The sequence below is a fragment of the Myotis myotis genome, unplaced genomic scaffold, assembly GCF_014108235.1.
Source record: "Myotis myotis isolate mMyoMyo1 unplaced genomic scaffold, mMyoMyo1.p scaffold_m19_p_7, whole genome shotgun sequence".
In the NCBI taxonomy this organism is placed as follows: Eukaryota; Metazoa; Chordata; class Mammalia; order Chiroptera; family Vespertilionidae; genus Myotis; species Myotis myotis.
In genome coordinates, this window is record NW_023416379.1 from 39,007,417 (window position 1) to 39,028,420 (window position 21,004).

General features: G+C 46.7%; 1 protein-coding gene across 2 annotated transcripts in view; it reads right to left on the reverse strand.

The window, feature by feature from the left end:
* The window catches only part of LOC118660448 (sine oculis binding protein homolog), a 160,430-nt gene that overhangs the window by 18,115 nt on the left and 121,311 nt on the right, over positions 1–21,004 (reverse strand). For both annotated transcript variants that reach the window (XM_036317903.1, XM_036317902.1), the window contains one exon: positions 1,381–3,354. In XM_036317903.1, the coding sequence (XP_036173796.1) occupies positions 1,384–3,354 (1,971 nt within the window). In that variant the 3' untranslated portion in view covers positions 1,381–1,383. The remainder of the gene's footprint in view (positions 1–1,380; positions 3,355–21,004) is intronic.

A 21,004-nucleotide genomic window follows, 5' to 3' on the forward strand; every position in this document is an offset into this window, starting at 1 on the left:
GGCCTCCCCCTTCCTGGGCTTTCATTCCCACCCACTGTAAATGCCTCCAGGGCAGGCACTGCATCATATTCACCGTATCTCCCCAGTTCCTGGAAGCTCTGCACAGTTTTGGTGCTCAATGAATGTTCATTTCCCTTCCTTTCCTCTCCATAAACAGTTAATAAGCCTCAACTGAATACCAGCCTGTTTCCTGCCCTTTTGGAAAGTGGGGGAGAGCTCCGGTTCTGGGTTTGTCAGATCTGAGTTAAGTACTGGTTCTCCTCCTCACAGCTCTGATTTGGGTGGCACCTCCAAGCCTCATCTTCCTCCTTGGTAAGAGCAATGATGCCTGTTCCACCAGGATGGGTGGGGGATCAAAGCAGGCCACATCTGGCTACTTGGAGGCATCCCACCCATGTGAGTTCCCCCTCCCCTTCCTGAGATTCTGGACTCCTTATCAATGGCTCGCTTGGCTTCAGCAGGACTGCCCAGCCCCCTCCCCCCCTGGCCAGGTCAGAGGCATGCACTCTCCTCCACTTCAGCAAGGTGGCCCTTTTCTCTGTCAAAGCCTCCCACTGTCTGCAGAGTTGAGCAGCCCACCAGCTGAGCTGCTGAGCCCCAAATCAGGAAAAAGCAAAGCTGGTCAGTGACGCTTGACGCCTGCCCTAGGGAATAGTGGTTGGTGACCAACCAAAGTCTAGGGCGGGGGGATAAAATGGACACATATGTAATACCCTTTGTAATACTTTAAGCAATAAATAATAATAAAAAAAAAGAGAGAGAGAGAGATCCCATGAACAGGAGCTATGAGTCACTGCTCCGACACCCTGCCAGGCAAAGGGGACTTAGTGGCCTGGGTTCCACTGGCATAAGCATGTAAGAAAGGTAGTTTTTATTCCCATCTTGCAAACGGAAGACCGCGGTTATTGAGAAAATTTGGTGAGTTGGGCCATTCCACCCATGTGTATACCAGCTCCAGGAAGTGGCCCAGCTTACCTTTTATCACAGCCCTGCCAAACTCATGACTGAACATTTACCTGCCCCAAGAAATCTCCCCTTCCTCCCCACGTTCTCCCTTTTCACTACGGTGAATTACAGAGCATAATAACAAAGGTGTAATTAAGGGGATAGCGTTTCAGGTTAGGTTCAAGACTGGGCTTTACCATTAAGTAAGTGGCCTGAGGCATGGCACTTACATGCTGTGACTCAGTTTCGTCAGCTGCAAAATGGGCATGATGGTGGAGCAAAATGATGACAGTGAGTGACGGACGACACACGCTGCATTGTAAAACATGTCAGGTAACATCACGATTATCGACTCAACACTCTGGCCTCTGCCTTGTAAGAAATAAGGAGAGGTGCCCTGGCTCGGGCGGAGGAGTGCCTGGTGCACATACAAACCTTTTACTTATTCTGATTTCTAATTCGGAGGCACCTCCTTTTGAGCGGAGGCTCCAGGTCCTCGGGCCCGGCGCCGAGCAGGGGCGAGGAGATGATGCAGGGCGCCATGGCCGTCTTCTCCGCGGGTTTTGGCACAGGCTGGATCACGCAGCCCGTCTTGGGCAGCATCCGCAGAGCGTACGCATGGTCCTCGTCCGCGGGGTTGTTAAGGTTCGGGTCTGACTTGTCGCCCCCCGCCAGGGCCTCCTCTCCGATCAGCTTTTTGGCCGCCTCCCCGTCCAGGTGGCAGTTGGAAGCACAGTTGTTCTCCTTGACGGACTCCAGCTCGCTCACCGCGGGCTCCTCGGGGGACAGCAGCTTCTTGGGGGGCGCGGGCAGCGGGGGCGGGGGCTGCTCCGGAGGCGGCTCGGCGCTCTTGGCCCCCTCGGCGGCGGCGGCGGCGCGCGTGCCGTTCACGATGACGTTGCAGGCCGCGGCCGCCTCGGGGCCGGCGGGGGCACCCGGGCCCGGGTCGCCGGCGGCGGGGGGGCTGCAGTGGCCGTCCCGGCAGCCGCCGCAGGTCCTGCCGCGCTCCGCGGCGCCCGGCTCGCGCTCCGCCTTGACGTGCGCGTGCAGCGCGCGGTGGATCACGTTGTGCAGCCGCGCCCGGTGGCCCACGGTCAGGTCGATGACGCCGTCCTGCGGGCCCTGCAACACGCCGCCGCCGGGGAAGCCGAGCGGGCCGCCCGCGCCCGCGCCCGCGCCCGCGCCCGGGGGGCTGCCCGCGCGCCGCGTCAGGTCCACCACCTCGGCCCGGCCGTGCTCCGCGGGCGCGGGCGCCAGGCTCAGGGCCTGGCCGGAGCAGCCGGGCGGCGAGTCCGCGGACTTGGACGAGCCCTGCTTGGAGTCCCGGGGGGATAGGGAGCGCCCGCCGGGCTTGCCTCCGGCCGCCGAGGAGTCGCCAGGGGCGCTCGGAATGAAGTTCTCCCCGTTGCTGGAAAATCCATTGGGGGGCTTGGAATCATTGACGTGAGGGATGGGAATAGGGATGGGGATGGGCACGGGCAGGGGCACGATCACGGGGTATGGCACGAGCAAGGTGGGGGGTGGCACCAGCGGGGCCAGCGACGGCAGCCCGAAATTCATCATCTGGGGCACGGGCATCGGGCCGTTTGGCATCATGCTCACCGGCGGGAAGGGGAGACTGGGCAAGGGCGCGCCCGGGGGTGGCGGGGGCAGCAGGCCCGGGGGGTTCCCAGGCATGGTAGGGGTGCTCGGGGGGTGGATGTGGGGCGACAGCATGGGCCGATGCATGGGACTGGAAGTGGGGCCCAGGTTCCTGGGGCCGCCGGGCGGGGGCCCGATGCCGGGGAGCATGGGGTTGGACAGAGGGCTGTTGGGGTTGGAGGCGTGGTGCGGCGGCCCGCGAATGAAGGGCGGGCGAATCTGCTGCATGATCTGCTGTTCCATGAAGATGGGCAGCGGCACCGGGCCGCGGTTGGTCATCACCATGGGAGGGCTGCGGGGCGGGACGCCCAGGGGAGGCCCGATGCTCGCAGGTGGCTGGACGGAGACAGGAGGGAGGTTGGCAGTCTCGCTGATGGGCATGGACTTGGGCACTGGCGTGGGGATCTTAGTGACGGAGCAGTTGGCAGCATCAGATGGAGAGACGGTGGTGGATGCGGATGGGCCAGGGCCCTGGCTTTGGCCAGCTGCAGCCACCGGGGAGGGGGCCTTCCTCCGAGCATCTGTTAGAGGAATATTCCAAGAGTCTGGCGTGAGCAGCTGCACGCCGGCGCCTTCTGCTTTATTTTCCAGGGGAGGGTGTAATGCGCTGCACAGCCCAGCTGGAAGGTTGGCCTGTGTCTCTTTGTAGAAAATGTCCATTTTGTACTGATTGAGACATTTTGCACTGCAGAACTGAAGCCTTCTCTCCCCGTCCCCAAAATCCAGATATTCTTTTGTGTGTCTGATGTGCTTACACCAGTCACATACCTACAACACAGTAATAAAAAGAGAGAGTAAGATACGCAATGCCCTCTGCTAGACGGCATTTCATGTTTCCCGTACAGGTTCTTTCAAACGTTATCCCAATTTTTCAAACAGGCTGAAAGGGTTTCCTTCCAAAGGGAAAATTCTCAAAAACTTTGTAAAGTGATTTCTCCCTGGAAGCCAGAATTGCTTTATTAAAATTAACTCTTCAGAATAGCAATTATCACCATATCCCATTTAAAAAAATAAATTGTGTTTTTCCCTTTAAGGTGGATCTGACAAAAAGGAATACATATACCTGCCCACACATTTTCACTTGTCAAAGACGCTCATTGTAAATGCAAATTTAATAGTTTTGGAGAGAAGGATTCTCCAGAACGTTCCGTGGGCTTTGAAATATATAGCCCCTTAACATTCTGCTCATGCAAAGTCACTTTGCACTATTGACTGTTCGATAATGCAGTTGGAAAGGGTGCGCTGTGTTAACCAATAACACAAAGCGCCCAGCATCATTATGTCTGCCTTCCAAGGGGAAACTTGGAATTAGTCATGAAGTCTGTGTGAGGTTTAGCTCTTCCCAACCTGTGATGTTGCAGCAAGCTAGAATTATTTTTTGAGCTGTTTGCCCACTCTCTCTCAGTAGTCAGAATTTTTGGTGACATTTCTTGGCATGCAATCTTATTTAACAACTTTTCAAACACCAGAGAACGTTTTCCAAAGTTGTTATGGCTTTTTCCCCTCTTCAAATCTACTCCTGGCAAAAGAAAGGCATCGCCAAATTTATTTTAAAGTTGGGCTGCAGAACTAATTAAAGGCTGAGAGCTTTTCCCAATTGGAAATCACTAGACATCAAAGTTCAAAAAATAGTCATTCTCGGCTTCAGAACCCATTACTTTGGAGAAATTATTGTGATTTCATTAACACATTAATTTTGCAACACCATCAGCTCTCACAGATGGTGAAGGCATGATCTACAATTCAAATATGACTCTTGTTTGCACAAATGTCTTCCCTTCATATGGCATTTTAAACAAGAATTAATATGAGTAATCTTGCCATAGCTATAAACAGATAAACAGATGTCAAAATTTTCAATAGTTCTTTCAGTGCCTTACTTTTTTGACTGAACATTACACACACAATTTTTTTTCTTTTTCTTGTTCTTTATTTTTTAAATTATTTTCTGAGCACCCAATCAATCCACACAGCAGCAGCAGAATTCTGAAATGCAGTCCAATGGTGAGTCCATTGAATTGGGTCTCTCCTCACTAAAGCCCTGGTTCCAATATTGTTCTAAGTCGGACCCTGCTTTTGTTGAGGAAGATCTCTGTTGTTCCCTTGTTGTTATTGTTTTAACTATGATAAATTAATAGCATTAAAAGATAATAAATTTCAATAATGATTGGTCACATCAGCAATGCAAAAACAACATATGCTGAGCATTTGATTACTCATCTCATTTAACTCTCAGCTTTCCTTGACTGTAAACAGTGCCGGCATGCTAGTGTGTGACTGTGGGTGCACACACTCACGGCAGATGTGGGCATGTAAGTGGAAATTCACTCTTTTTCTTCTTACTTCCTTCCCCTCCCCCCCCCCCCCCCCCGATATTTGCAGGTAATATACTTCACGGTGTGAGGCTGAATAAGAAATACTTATTGGCACACAATAATTTTTTTGTTTGGCCTCATATCAAGTCACTCTTTCAAAATACTTGTTGCCAAAAACAAATGATTTCAATGTTAATATACTCCCATGTCTCATTACAGTGTTTCCGTTTTCTCCAGAATTAAGGGAACTTTTTAAAAAATCATAGTTGAGATGTCTAGTTTACATATAAATACAGAATTGCCTCTGATGAGAAGATGCACAGAATCCGGCAGACTCTCAAAATTATCATCTAGGAGAAGATTAAATAAGCTATTGTGAAAACTTTACACATGTAAGTTATTATTTTTAAGATCTGATATTTTTATAAAGTTAATGTATAATTATATGACATTTGATTTCCAATTTGAAATAAAGCCAATTGTAGGCATCCATCAAAAGCCTAAAATGCCAATTTATAAGCTTGAAGTGAAGGATCAAATATGACTTCTTTAATCATGACAAAAAAATATCATCAATGAATTACACTAATTAAAATTATATGCCAAAATTTCTGGCATATTTCTTTTGGATCTTCTTTTTTAACCATAAGGGGAAAGAGTTTTCTGAAATCCTTAATTGGTTCTTAAATTGCCAGATTGGATTATTTGCCTGCAGAGGATTCCTCTGTTTCCTCAAGCTAAATAAATATTTTCAAGTGGAGTCACAGAAAATAATCTAAATATAACTTAAATGTTCTCCCATCATTTCCTTTACTTTCAATAATTCATTGATGAGTAAAAATGCTCATACATCTACCCCAATTATTAAATAGGTAGTCTCCACTATAACAAGATTTACAGATATCAGATTTCCAAGGAAAATTCTGTTTCATCAAACTTTCCAGTTAATGAAAAGGTCTATACTTAGCTGCTTGATTTTCTGCGACATCAAAAATTATTTAGGTCATAGTGTGACAGTTTATGACTATCTTGTTTTGGGTAATGTGAGTGTGAATGTGTGTGTATCCTTATTACATTTCCATTCAGAACACTGATCTAAAAATGCAGAAAAACCATCTTTCTGAGGAAGCAAAAAATTATTAGAGAAAAAACTTGTCACTTAAGAAATAATGAATCAAGTCTGTCTAACAGGACACATCATTTAAGATGAGGTCAATGAATTTATGGCACAAATGGCTATATCATGTGAGGCAATAAAACGCAGTACCATCATTCATTCGACATCAAACTAATGGCACACTTCTAGTAATTAAAGATTTCATCGTAAGAGCCTGAGCTGATTACTGAAGATGTGGTAGTTAGGTGGAAATACATACTGTAGATCTCTTTCTTTAATAAAACAACATTTGCATATCCATGGAACACACAGCATGTGTCTCAAGAACTAGGGTTGTCTGAATTGTGGTGTTATGAGGTATCCTTCCCTCTTTTTCCACAGACGGCTTTTTTTTTTTTTAAACGTTTTTTTTTTAAACGTTGTAAGGCATTTTTTCCTCATTATGTCAAGAAGTACCAAAAGTCTTTCAGATATTTTAAGAGATAAAGATTAAGAAGTGCAGAGCTCTACTCCCTGGGCTCTGGGATGGTTTCCGCTAATTCCACGCCGGCTTTGTTTCTGTTGGAATCTGGCCGCTTTGGTTCCACGCTCTCCCTAACAGGTCCCAGATTGGACAGAGCTGAGGCTGAAGCTGTTTAACGATGGCAATCTGGGGACCGAACAATCAGCTCATGCAAGGCCACTGAGCGAGACAGCTGAAATGCTTCGGATCACAGATACATAATGTATCACCAGGACGACAAAAAGATCACAAAGGAGATAAACAAATGGGTATTCCATTCAACCCCATAACAGCAGTCCTCACAAAGATTACATTCACCTTCCTGGGATGTGTCCAATTCTAAACAACAGAACGAACATTTCCTTTAGTCCATTTAGACTATTTATATTTTGGTGGCTGGCTGCCAGGGTAGTACTTATAAGCTCAGTGGCCTGATGGATTCACTCCTTTCCTGTGAAATAAATGTGTGGCAACCTACACCACTAAACTGCTCCAAAGACACCACCTCAGCAGAAATATCACTTGCTCTCGATACAAGAAAACTGAAAGGCAGGACTTCTGGTTCCTATAACTCTTTCCATCTTGTATTTCCCCTGGAAAGAAAGAAAGCTATTCATGTTATTTTTATATACACGTCCAAAATCAAAGCCAAAGTATGCCATAAGGTTACCCACATGGGCACAACATATACATTCTGCGGGGCTTGAGAGAAGATTTGGGTGGCTGGGGGAGGGGGCCAGGGTTCCTAATTAACACATTAATCAGCTGTCAGCTGTGAGAGTGAAGTTCATTCTTTAATGGAACCCACCACTGTCTTCTGAGTGGTAATCTGGCATCAGGCACTATTTCATTAAGAAACCCTTTTGCTGAAATCTTCCTTATCTAGGCAAAGACATTTTCAGCAATGGAACAGTAAAAAGACATTAATAATCCTTTGAATGCCATCAACAATTCCAAAAAACAAAACAACACCTTCACATGCTCCTGACTGCCCACAAATATAGGGCCCAGGTAACAGCTCAGAAGATGTAGCTCTTTAAGCAAAATTGTAACTTGCCATAAGATTCTGGTTCCAGACAGTCCAACCTATGAGGGAAGGTGGGGGGTGAGGGGGTAAGAGATCAACCAAAAGACTTGTATGCATACATATGAGCATAACCAATGGACACGGACAGTAGGGAGGTGAGGGCATGTGCTGGGGGGTGGGGAAGCTGGGGAGAGGTCAATGGGGGAAAGGGAGACTTATGTAATACTTTAAACAATAAAAAAAATTTTTTAAAGATGCTGGTTCCTTTGATCTTGGCCTGTTAAAGGTGGCATTGATCTTGCACTCCAGGCCAGCTCAAAAAATCACGAGTTCACCCAAGGGTGAAGCAAAGGAGGATGAAGAGACATGGGTGAGGGTGGTCAGTGCTTTAAAGGATTTGAGGTCTGCCCACAGCTGTCATCACCTTAAATGAGTTGAGGGCCTCAGACTGACCCCACCTGAACACTTGCTTCTAGTTTGACCCTGGAGTCCCTTGGTCTCACCATCAACTGTTCCCTTGCATTTAGACACTACGTCCATCAGGGCACTTGGGTGGCAAAGGATGCTATGGAAATCACATGCAATCTGGAATCAGAAGATGTGGAGTCCAGACTCCATTATTTATTTACTAGCAGTGAAATCTTATGAAAAGCTCAGCGTCAGTTGCTTCCTCTGTGAATGGAGCTAATAGTGGTAACAGGTACTGCTTGTGTGTCAGGCATTTACTATATAGTGCGTTTTTTTCAGTCCTTAGACTGTTTCCCTCATGGTTGCTGATGTCCCAGGAACCTCCCATATGTTTAAGTTCATTTTACCTTAATGGAAGGATGTCTCTATGGCAGTGTGAGGAGGAAAAGGCAAATCTTCACCCACAGCTTTCCTATGAACCTGCGCTGTTTTGAGACAGAATGGTGCATGCTTCTCTCTGGGCAAGTACATGCTGCACCTCACAGACACCAGCCCCCGACGCTAACTCCTAGGAGACTGTCCCAGAAGTAACAGAGGGGCTGTCTGCAGTGACAAGGAACCGTGTCCAGCTGCCCACCGTCCCAGGAGGCTCTATTCAACTCCTGCTGAGCCATCTTCTTTTTCCAAAGCCAGTCAATCTCGAATTCAGGCAAAGGCTGATAAAACAGCACGGCTGCTTGGAAATGAGTGTTAGAACCATTAAAATGAATAATTCCTCTTAGGCTCAACTGCTGTTTGAATAGTGGAAGCCATAAACTGTGCTACTCATGTTTTATTAAAAAATAGAGCTGATGAAAAAAAAAAAAAATAGAGCTGATGAATGATCTGCTTGACTCATTGCATGGCAGAGCCACTGGATCTGTCACGCACCCGGAAGACAGGATGACCCAAGCCCTGGATGGCAGAATGCGGAGGAGGAGGAGCCTTCATGGAGGGGAGAGGGTGCATCAAAACCTGATGGGGGACCAAGCCCACCATTTAGGTTAGCATCCCCATTCTAAGTCTCCTTGCAAAACTGGATTAGAGAGTGTAGGAAGGAAAAAGATGACCTAACTATAGATATGCAAAGCCATGCAGAAATCAGGGAGGGATTTAGAACCACCAGGGCTATTGTCCTTTTTTAAGAAGGAAAAAAAAAAAAAAAAAGAGCAAATTCATGGAGAATTTCATTTTCCAAATAAGTTTTCTGCTGGCTTAGATTCCAACATGATGATGTTCGCTACATCATTCTTTTTAAGGGTCTTATTTCTTTCTTTCTTTCTTTTTTTTTGCTTTGTAGTTTGAGAGTCTCTCTTTTTCTCTCCTCTCTCCTCAAATGGGATTGGGAACTGAAGGAGAGGCAAGTGAGCACCTTTGTCAGAACTGAAAATCTCATAAGAAAACTGCCCTATAGGAACCTTATACTGTGACTCAAGTTCTACTTATAAGTTCTAAGCTGGATTTCAGAAATCTTGGCCGAGGTCACCGGGGCAGATCCTTCCTTTCGCATGTGCCATGCAAAGGCAGAGAAGAGATGGACTTGGCTCTTTTGGATCTCAATGAGCACTAACAAACGGCTCATTACTGACCCAAGTTTCTGTTTCTACAGCCAAAGCAAACACGGAATCCTGGCCTATATTCAGTGACCACGGGTCCATCCTCACAGCTAAACATGATTCCGAAGGTGATTTTTCCCTTTGGTTTGACATATTAGGTTGCCTAAGAACATGAGCATATCATCACAAAACTCTCTGCTTTAAGCTGGACAAGGACAACTTACCTCTTCCTGGCACAAGGTATCCAGATGGGAAGTGAAAAAGTCAAACATCGGAAAATCTGGTCTACCTGGTGCCAAATGTCAGCCTCTCTGTTTTCCATTTATTTGGCCCTGAGAGGACACAGAAATAGCCCAAGACATCTCAGAGCAATGACATCCAGGCCTGGAGGTACCTCAGAGATCATCTAGTCCAGCGGTCGCCAACCGGTAGCCCTGGACCACTGGTGGTCCGTGAGGTCTGAAAGGTTGGTGATCACTGGTTTAAGGAAACCTTTGGAGCAGCGGTCGCCAACCAGATTCTAGTCCACTCCTTCGGCCTCCAGCTCCTGGTGGGCCAGGTGCTTATTCACTCTGAGCCTCAGGTGCTCAGCTGTGAAGTGAAATCATCAACAGTGACAGCACTGCCTGGAAATACGTGCGGAAGAAATAACTAGCAGGTAATCGCAGACATGGACAGCATGCCATGCAAAAGCAGAGAGCGACATCCTACCCCATCTCCCATTGCCATGCCCTGTGACTCCATTTTCTCTCCTTTTTTTTCTTAATCAACTCCAGGTACTATAACTATGACCTGCTCTGGAAACCTGCCATCACATAATCCAATTTATTCATTCATAAGTGAACATTTACTGAGGACCCACCATGTGTCAGGCACTGGGCTAGAAACTGGGGATATGCGTTAAGTAAGAAACATCACCTGAATTCATACAGCTTATTTTTTTTGTTTTTATTTAACCATCTGCACATTTTTGTGTTGTTCTTATTTAATCATCTTTGCTTCAAAGTGAAGCTTAGGGAAAACTGACCTCCTATTTGTAATGTTTTTACTTATTCAGAAATGAGTGCTGAGATGTGCTCGGAAAGGCACTGGCCTGGGACCCAGTGCAGGAAAGACTCAGAATCTGTCTATTGGCAGTCATGGGAGAAACTTGCACACACCTCCTGCCCCCAGAAGTACTCCACGCTCCCCATCAACAGACTTGTTCTACAGGTTAAAATTCAACTAAGTTTTTAACAAAAAATAGTCAATATTTTACTCTCTCAACATTGAACTCCCCTTTGTTCTTCTAACCCAACACTGTGACTCTGTTTTTCAAATGCACACCTGAATTTTTTCCAGATTTGTATTTACCATGTTTATTGTAACTCTCCTTGTTTTCAAAATATATATTTGGATTTCTTTTCAAATGTGCCTTTGATCTCATTTATCCCTACTCTCTCTGTTTCCTAAACGCATACTTGAGTGGTTGAAGTTCCATTATTTGTGACTAGAAGAGCCTCTTCTCTACCTGACAAAGCTGAGGGGAGGGACCATGGGTTGTACTTGAGTAGAAAGGGAGACCCGTCAAATTGATGTGTTAAAAGTGAAGTGTGCTAGTTATCTGGCTTCTATCTGCAGTTGTTCACCCCATTCATTTCTTCCCTGACACAGACTTTGTAGAAAATGGCAAAAATCATAATTCAAAACCTGCGGCTTTAGTTAAACAACACAGCTAGTCACATATCAATGATGGGAATTTGGGGAAGGACTGCAGTTATTCTCTGCGACCCCGGAAGCAGTCCTTTCCCCCTGGGGGTTTTATTTGGATCTGCCTCCCAGCCTCCTCACCTGCCTTGGCATCGGCGATAGGCAGCACCTCTGCAATGCCATAATACTAACTAAGGCTGTGTGAGTGCAGGTGGTCCGGGTCCAGGCCACTGCTGGGCAGCATTAACAGCCTCTCTGGCAACCCTGCATCTCAGCTCCCTCTCCGCTGCTTCTCGAAGGCTTGCAGCTGCTCCTAGTGACCTCTCATTCACTTACCAACTATGCACATACGGATTGCTTGGAACCTACCAGGCACCCGGCTAAGGGCTCTAGTTGCAATGCCTCATTCAATCCTCTTTTAACAGCCTCCTGCATATTTCTCTGCTCCCTGGGTGAACCAGCTCCTGCCTGTGGATGGCCAGGACTGACCCACTTGCGCCCATCTCTGACCAGTCGTCAGATCTCTCCAGGGCCTGTTGTTTTATATTTAATTTCTATGTCAGCTCTAGTCTATCTAGGCATCACTTCCCCTCCAAGTCTCAGTGGTATCTCTGAGATGGTTTTCATCTTTTTATGCCCACAGTCCAGGGTAACTTGGCCCTTCCCACTCCCTGCATTGGTAGGGAGATGTCAGAAGCCATTTGTTTATTCCTGCTCGTGACTTTGTTTACTCTTGAGAAGGACTGGCCTTGTCGTCACTACACATCTCTCCCTGGGTCATACCTGCTGTTTTCATTGTGTCCAGTTTTACAAGTTTCCTGAATAGCTTTGGCCTCTCTTCCGCACCTCACAATTGAAAGTTTTCTTGATTAGAACCTTAAATCTCTAAATACATGCTTTCGGATTGTCAATCGATGCCCGGACTTTGGCTTTTTACTTGGGAAGCAGCATGGTTCGGTGAGGAAAGCGGCGGGCTAGGAAGCAGAAACCCATGTCTTGCCTACCCTGCAACCTGGGGTCCTGTTTCTGTGCCCCCTGAGCCTCTGCTAACTCAAGATCTACTGTGATGATCAAAACAAATAGTGAAAATGGAAGCACTCTGAATAACAGAAAGTGTCATGTAAATATAGATATTTTAATTTTATTATTATAAATTCATAAAAATATCATTCAGATATTTTTTCAAATCAGCCAACTGGTCCGCCTACACTCTACTCTTATTTACCCATCATTCTTCTATTAAATCTCAGTTGTAAAAAACAAAGAGAAATTCCGCTACTATGAATTTTCTTATGATGCGTACTTCCAAGTAAAAAGCATACCACAAAAATAAAACCCAGAAACCCAAATCAACAAAACCTTGGGCCCCAAATTCTCCACTGTGTTCCTAATGGCTTGTGGAGTGTTTGACAGCAACATAATTGCAATAATGAGGAGGCTTGCAGGCCAGGTTGTGGTCTTAAGCTCATGGGTGTTTTAGCCCTAGGCTCAGCTTCAGGCCAGCACCAGTCACCCAGGCCAGAATCACCAATGGAATCCTTTATGCTCAGTTGTGTGCAAACATGACATTTATGGCATCTGGTGCACAATACTGCAAATTTAAAAGGCCCAGAGTGCTGGGGTCACAAACTTTGGGAAATGAAATAATTTAGGTTGCCTATTGTCTTGCCTTTTTAGTTAATTAAACCATGTGTGAGAGTGCCCACTTGGTGATAGTTTCTTAAGTATCTAGGGGGGAGATACTGGACTACTGATTTCAGATCTACATGTTGGTTCCTTTGTCTCTGAAAAGCTTCCTGAATGTTTGTGAACTGCTGGTTTGCCTGGTTCTCTTCCATCTTTGTTCTATGAATTTAGCCATCCCGCTGTGATAAATACCTGGTTGGAAGCCAACAGTCCACTAATGCTAGATTCTCCACTGAGCATCTCTCCCTCTTACAATTCCATCCTCACAAGCAAAGCCTGGGTCAGCCCAGCCCAATCGCCCCATCCAGGCTGAATGTCTGAAGTGCTCAATGGTGTGAAGTGAGACAACCTGTATGTATTTAAAGACACCTGTTACTTATATAACTCCTTTCTTCCAATAAATTCAAATCGCTCAATAGACGTGATCACAATACCACTCACCAGAAGTCTGTAAAAAAGACAGCCAGATAACATACCTTATTTTAGAGATAAGTAAATTCAGACTAGCAACAATTATATATCAATTCTCGGCATTTGGGTAAAAGCCCCTATCTCTTAGCCTCTGTGAAACTAACATTATCATTATTTGTTCTACTCTGAAGAAGGAAACACATGGGGAAATATACTTTCCACCTGACCGACTATACCACTGGGTGAAAGAGAAATGTGTGCCAGAGTAGCCTAATCCAAACAGTCTGTGCAGTGCGCCTAAGCTCCAGTAAGATACGCAAGAAAGGCATGGTTGGAGGGCGATCCAGGTATGTGAGGAGGGGCCTCTCTTCCAGTGCTCAGTATCTAAGAGTGAAGTAACAGGCATAGGGAGTATATTCTGCTTTATCAAGGCATGCCCTTGGTCCAGACTGGCATGTGCAGAAGTGGGAGGAACAGAAAAGGGAAGAGAGAGGAGGAGGAAAAGAACGGTGTACACAACCTTTGTATCAGCACAGAACTCATCAGATGCTGCGAGCTGCCCTGGCCACAGCCCCGCTGCTTCCCTGGTCATGGCTGCCTGGACCCAAAGACATCTCAAGACCTTGGTGTGGCTCTGCCTAACGGGGCACAGAGTAATTTAACAAACCAATAGCAATTTCTTCTTAGGGGAGTTGGGAATCAAGGTAACTCCAAGAGACTAAGTCGTGGTGGGGATAGTGGTCGTGGAATGAAGCCAGAGGACCACAGAGGACAGGGAGTAAGCAGAAGCCATGGGGTGGCAGAGGTCACGAGGCAGAGCGGGGAGAAGGGCTTGAGGGGCAGGAGTAAAAGTCAAGTGGCAGGGAGTTTCAAATCCTTACAGGCCCTGTGCTAAAGCAGGGAGCAATGATGCCTGCTCCTGGGGGCGTAAGTAAGAGAGTCGGTTGCCTGGTTGGTAGCGCTGTGGGACCATCTCTGCCGCCAGAACAGTCGCCTGTGCTGCATGAGGATGGGCAGCAAAGGCTATTCCATGATGCGTATTCCCTTCAGCTTTATACCAAGTCTCCACAACTTTAGGAAAGCCAAGGATCTAACCCAGCTTTATACACTTTCTCCGGTATAATTCTTACCATGACCCTTCCAGGCATTCTTCTCTATTAAGAGGTGAGGAAAATCTAGGAAGGTACAGTGACTTCTAGGTCCTGCATAATCCCCCATACTTCTCCCTGTGGTTAAAAGCCCCTTGGGACACATAACTATTGTGTACCCTGCTACCAGGGCAGCCCTAGCCCAGGGCTGGGGTGGGCCATTTGACACCCAAGGGTTGGGAGCAGTGTTTTCTGCCGGTTCAGAAGCAGGAAGCTGACAGCAGGACAGGCCTCTTACATACACCTATCCACACCACACTGTGTCTGAAGGTCACCGAGAAAGGAAATGTGGGTGACCTTCAGGGCTTCCCATCCCTAACCCACTGCACTGCCCCTGCTCAAGGACAGCGCCTACCCCAGCCCTCTGTCGCCTAAAGGGTGCTCTGTAAAACACTCGTCCCACCAATGTTCTGCCCTGAGAAAAGGGCTAGTGGGCAAACGCGCTTGGGAAAAGGGGCATCGCCTGTTTCATTTGGAGATTCTCAAGGCGCGTTGCCATGTTTAAGCCTCTGAGAAGCTCTGCAGAAAAGAAGCATGTTTAACTGCATTAACCCAGCACTTCCTCGACTTTCCAAACACGGAACCCCTCTTCTCCTGGGAGCCTGTAGAAAAACACTTTGGAAAATGTTACTTTAATGATCTGGATGGGAACCTAGGCCTGGGTCCCACAGAACTCTTTTTGTTTGTTTGTTTTTTGTTAATCCTCACCTGAGGATATTTTTCCCATTGATTTTTAGAGAGAGCAGAAGGGAGAGGGAGGGAGGGAGGGAGAGGGAGAGAGAGAGAGAGAGAGAGAGAGAGACACGGAGAGAGAGAGAGAGAGACACGGAGAGAGAAGCACCTATGCAAGAGAGACACATCGATTGGTTACCTCCCATACACACCTGTACTGGGCCAGGCATCCATCCTGTAACCCAGGTATATGCCCTTGACCAGGAATGAGACCTGTGACCTTTCAGTGCGCAAGCTGATGCACTAACCACTTAGCACACCGCCAGGGCTTCCCTGGAACTCCTACACCCCAGCACACAGTCTTGCACATGATAAGGGTTCCACATGCAGCTGCTGGTTGTTGACCGAATTGTAGGGAAGGTGGAGTTGATTCTATTTACCCTTCTGCATCTCAGCAGGCTCTGTCCTGCAAGGAATCAAGGTTACACACCCCCTTGCAGCACTTTCCTCAGCCCTGCAGCTCCACCCCCACCTCTCCTCAGCTTCCTGTGCTCACCGAGCCCTAGACCCTATTACATTTCATCCTGTGGTTTCAGCTTCTGCAGTCACTACAAACTCAATTTCTGTCCTCCCAGTTCTAGTTACCCCACACAGCCCGAGAGCCCGGCAGGCTGTCATAAATACCGTTACCTAGTGTGTGACCTTCCAAACCCTGAGCCCTGCCGAGAGCATTTTAGGTCACACCACTCCATGTTCTGCATTACAGATGAGTTCTTGAGCATCTCATGAGAAATGCGCCGCCACACGGAGGGGCAAACCCTTAACGCACAACCAATGGCATGTCCATAGTTTTATATTCGTTACACAAAGGACACTCCTTACCTGCCATACTGAATAAAAACATAAATTCAAGAGATACTGCCTCAACCAGTCGTGCTGGCACACTGATTTTGAAATAGATTCAATTGGTCTTTGTGGGTTTATTCTACTCTGAGTCACACCAATCATTTTATCTCTTCCTTTGGCCGTCCTCTGCCACAGGCCTCTGGGCGAATTCACCCTTATCAAGAGCGAGAGGCACTTGTGTCCCTGCAGGGCCAGGGGAACTGTGGTCTCAGGAAAATAGGCGATTAAGTATCCCTGGACTGCGTAAAGCCTTCTAATCAGACACTGCGTCCTGTAACACATACTTCTCGGCCTCGATAAACTCAGTGGTAGCATGAATATCCTCATACTGTGATTTCTACCAGGTAACCTAACTCTCCCAAGTCCCACCACTTGGAAGTAACTCAAATTCTTTTCTAAGTCCTGTTAACAATATACAGTCACTTTACCCATCAATTTGACTAGAAAAAGAGCTGCAACAGTTGTCTAATGAGAAAGCATAACACTGCCTACGCTGCCCCTTTCTATGCTGCTAGAGAGTGTAAGAGAACATGGGCTCGGTGCTGTGATGGCCACCATGAGCCATGGCGTGAGCAGGCTCGCTGGCTAATTGAGCTTTTTGCTGTGCACCAGTGAGATGTGAGCTTGGATTCAAATTCCATTACAGGTTTTTAATAATTAAACGCTACACGTTTGGAACCTCATTCTCCTGTATTACTTTTTAAATATTAATCTATTTGCATCAGCTGGACTTCCTGCAGCTCGACATGCAGTAAACGGGAGTCACACTGAGACAGACAACTGTGTTGGGAGCTGAAGACACGTCTGCTGTTCAGTCACAGTAAGTGCGACGCTCACCCAACCCTGTACCAACATCCCCCCACCTCTTTTCAACACACACCTGCCTGGTTGTTACACTGACTTTTTAAATTAGCAAGAATCCAAGTTTGTCTGCGCTGGAGCGTTTCACGGTGCCCCTGGAGATCTCTGGGGTGGGGAGCGCAGCCCTCTTCAGAAGCAGGGCTAGGAAATGGATGAGGAGGGCATGTGAGCGGTTCCTTGGATGCTACCCCACACTGTGATGAGACTCCAGCATAAAATTTCAAAAACAGGAGCGCACAGAGAAACCTCATTAGGAGCTCTCCCTGCCTCCACAGTGCCCTCGGGCCAGTACGACTTCTCCTCGGGAGCCCAGCAGCCACCCTCCTGGGCGAACGCTGCTGCTTTGCCTGTGTCCTTCCCTCTCCTTTCATCATCCCTGTCAGCCGCTCTGGAGCCTCTCTCTGCTGCTGAGAGTCTAACTCTCAGCCGTCCTCTCCCGGCTCAAACACAGGACCCCCGAGGGCAGAGAGAGTCCTCCCCAAAAGCCTGAATGCAATGAGGTCCGACTTCAATGGATCTGAGATTCTAAGCCAGGCAGGACTGGCTAGGGCCGTATCAATGCAAGGGCGGGAGCGCCGAGGCGAGGCCGCAGTGTCACTGCTCTGGCGATGGTGGCCCCAGTCAGAGGAATCATGAGACCCGTGTGCGCTGGGCCCTCACAGAGCGCGCCGCACAACAGTTTCCAATTTGCTTTCGATGTAAGAATTATATTCCCTCTTAAGACAAAGCTAGCAGCACAGACCAGCCATGGTTTGTTTTAAAGAGTAAAACACCATTTTACTCAATAAAAAAGGATGTAGGAGTCAAAGTGGAAAATTACGTGGGAGCTGCCCTTGTAATAGAAAAAGAGCCTTTAGCTGCCCAGCTCTGTGACCACAGAGGACGCGGAGAGCAACGACACGCCAGAGGGATTAAACGTAAAATCTCTACCAAATGTCAGCATACCTTCCAATTGCTTTACCTGTCAATACTAGCAAGTGGCTCATGCAAAACACCTAAATGCAAATGTCTCTAATTAACTCTCAGAAGGAAACCTGGGCTTGGTGCAGCCTCCAGGCAATGCATGGTGCCCAGCACTGCTGGCCCCGGAAGGCTGCAAGTCCTACAATAGCAGCTGGAGGCGCCCAGAGGCCAGGTCCACCTTGGAAGAGTTGTCCGTACTGGACTGTGGAAAGGACAAGTACTAGTAGAATCCGTGCACATCAGGGAAGTGCTCCAGAGGAGAAGAAAAACAGGGGCTTATCGAGAGGTCCGCAATGGTGGAGGCTTCCGTCTTCCTCAACCAGCAGTGCTCAGTGCTGCCGGTAACAGGGATCTCCTTCAAACCCAATGGTTCTGCCTGGCAGCGTGGCTCAGTGGTTGAGCATCAGTCTGTGAACCAAGAGGTCATGGTTCGATTCCCGGTCAAGGCACATGTCCAGGTTGCAGGCTCGGTCCCAAGTGGGGAGGTTGCAGGAGGCAGATGATTCACTCTCATCATTGATGTTTCTATCTCTCTCTCTCCCTTCCTCTCTGATATCGATAAAATATATATTTAAAAAAGCAAAACAGAAAACAATAGTTCAAGACCCTTGCCCACCAATCACAGGAACAGATGGAGATGAGGCAGAACTAACAAGCAAGTGGGGAAGTCAGCCCAGATTCCCTCCAGAATTTTCCTCTGATTCTCACATTCAAATTTTTTTTCTTTTGGGAACATACCATCCTTTTAATAACTCCTGGTTTTAAGAAGAGCAAGCACTTGCTATTGGTAGATAGTCATTCAGAAGGGGATCACCCGCTGAGCTTTTCATGTTTATAAGAAAGACTACAGGGAAGCAGTGAAAGGAAGGCTCTCCATTCACCTTATCCCCAAAGGCTCCAGTTTCTTCAAGATTAGCTCAGCCTTTATCCCTCTGATTGCCAACCCACTTGGAAAATAGGGAACAGCATTCCCTAGAAAATGTCTAAAAGCTTCACAAATCTATTGGTTGGAAGTACCCCACTAATATTCAATCTAAATCTTTCTTTGCTTAATTTCACTCCATTACTCCTACCCTAATTATACCCTTTGTCTCAAACTAAATAAAATCCTTCCATCCTCGGTGTTTACATCCTTCAGATGTCTGAAGACCATGATCATGCCAACCACCCAAGTCCTCCGCCCTCACTAATGTGAGCCGAATGCAATAGAAAGAATGACACACACAGTCCCTGCGCATGCCTTGGGCTCCAGCTGGATCTTTCCTGCTTTGCTGTCTCCCAAGATCCTTACCCATGGAGTGGCTCCAGTTGAGTTTTTTAATTATTAGCTTAAAAAGGGAAATGCCAATAGGTCAGAGCAGTGCACGGTTATCAGAAGACTCAAGCTGATGCTCCCCTACAACAATTTGTAAACAGGAGATGAAATCCCCAAAGAATAATAACTCTAGTTCAGAGATTTCCAACAGTAATGCTGAGTAATGTTTTTTAGAAAGAGGGACATACTTTGAAACTGAAAATAATATATCAATATCAAATTCCCGTTTGATACCGGTTTTGCATTCAGCATATAATAATTCGGCAACTTTTGCAAGTTCAAGGTCATAATGCCTTGGAGTTGGTTGAACTGGTACCAAGGAGTCATTTCATCCCACCTTCCATTTGGTAGCCCTACTGCAATATGCTTGGCTGGTCATCTCACTCACAAGGCTGCCCATCCTATGTTTGATAGCAACCCTTTCCAGTACTGAGAAGAGATCTGCCTTCCTGCAGCCCCTACCCATTGGCCTGGTCCTCTCCCTCGCGGCCACCCAGCATGACTGTATTCTCTTCTACATGGTCACTCTTCATATACCTGACAATGGGGATATTGGCTCTTTCATCCTCAGTCACTTCCCTTGTCCGTAAGGCATCATGACTTCCAGACCATCATCATCTAGGCTGCCTCAATCTCACCTCCATTTTATTCGCAATATTTGTGTGACACATCAGGTGAAACACACCTTCTGAACCTGCCCTTCAGGGATTCTGAGAGCTGAACTTGCAGACTATTCCGTAGAATTTTGCAATTGCTGGAAAGGTCTCCCCTCCTCTTCCTCAAGTATAACATTCTACCATTAGAGATTTACGTTTTTAGGCTAAAAATGTCTAGGAGTCCTCTGTTAAAAATCTAAGTATCGCCTAAGGGGTAATATTTAAAATCACCAGCAGCCAGTATGAATAGATTTATTCAACAACTTTAGACTGAGACATGAATTCTAATCCTGACTTTTCATTTTCTAGCTATGCAGCCACAAGCAAGGTATTTAAGCTCCTTGAAGAGGAAGGAGTTAATTAGTTAAGAATAAGGTGTTGGGACTTGTAAATGCTTAAGACAATAATCATCAAACATTTCCAACTATCTCTGAACTTACAGAAAAAAAAAATTTCTTTCTTGTTTTCTTCCCACTGACTACCATTATAATGCTCAAAAGAATGAAAACAACCCCAATTTCCATAGTAAAAACTAGAGTGGGTCTTAGTTATAGCTAATATCCAGGTAGTCGTATAGTGACAAAACATCTGGGTGAAACTCCACTCAACAACAACCAAATGGGCATGCATTTTTAATAAATGTTTTTCTGCCATCCCTTTGAAATACTTTAAAAAATATTTTTATTGGTTCCTTAGAGAGAAGCAGGGAGAGGGAAAGAGACTGAGAAACATCAATGTGAGAGAGAAACATCAATCTGCTGCTTTCTGCACATCCCCACTATTGGGTATGGAGACCCAAACCAGGCATGTACCCTGACCAGAACTTGAACTGGCAACTTTTCAGTGCACAGGACGATACCCAACCAACTGAGGCACACCCAGCAGGGCCCTTTGAAATATTTTTAAGGTATCACTCATGAAACAAAGTCAAAGAGAACCCCCATTCTGGATAGATATTTTCCTTCTAGAATTAGTCTTAGAAGGACCTTGAGAAACTCTAAATATTCATCTCTGAGATGTGAGTGTCCACAGCCTTGACCCCTGGCTGGGATGGACAAAGCTGCAGTAGGGCACACAGCCTCCACTGAGTGTTCTGGGTTCCTACATAAAGACAGCTCTGGAGCTCTGGGCCAGGGCTTCTCCAACT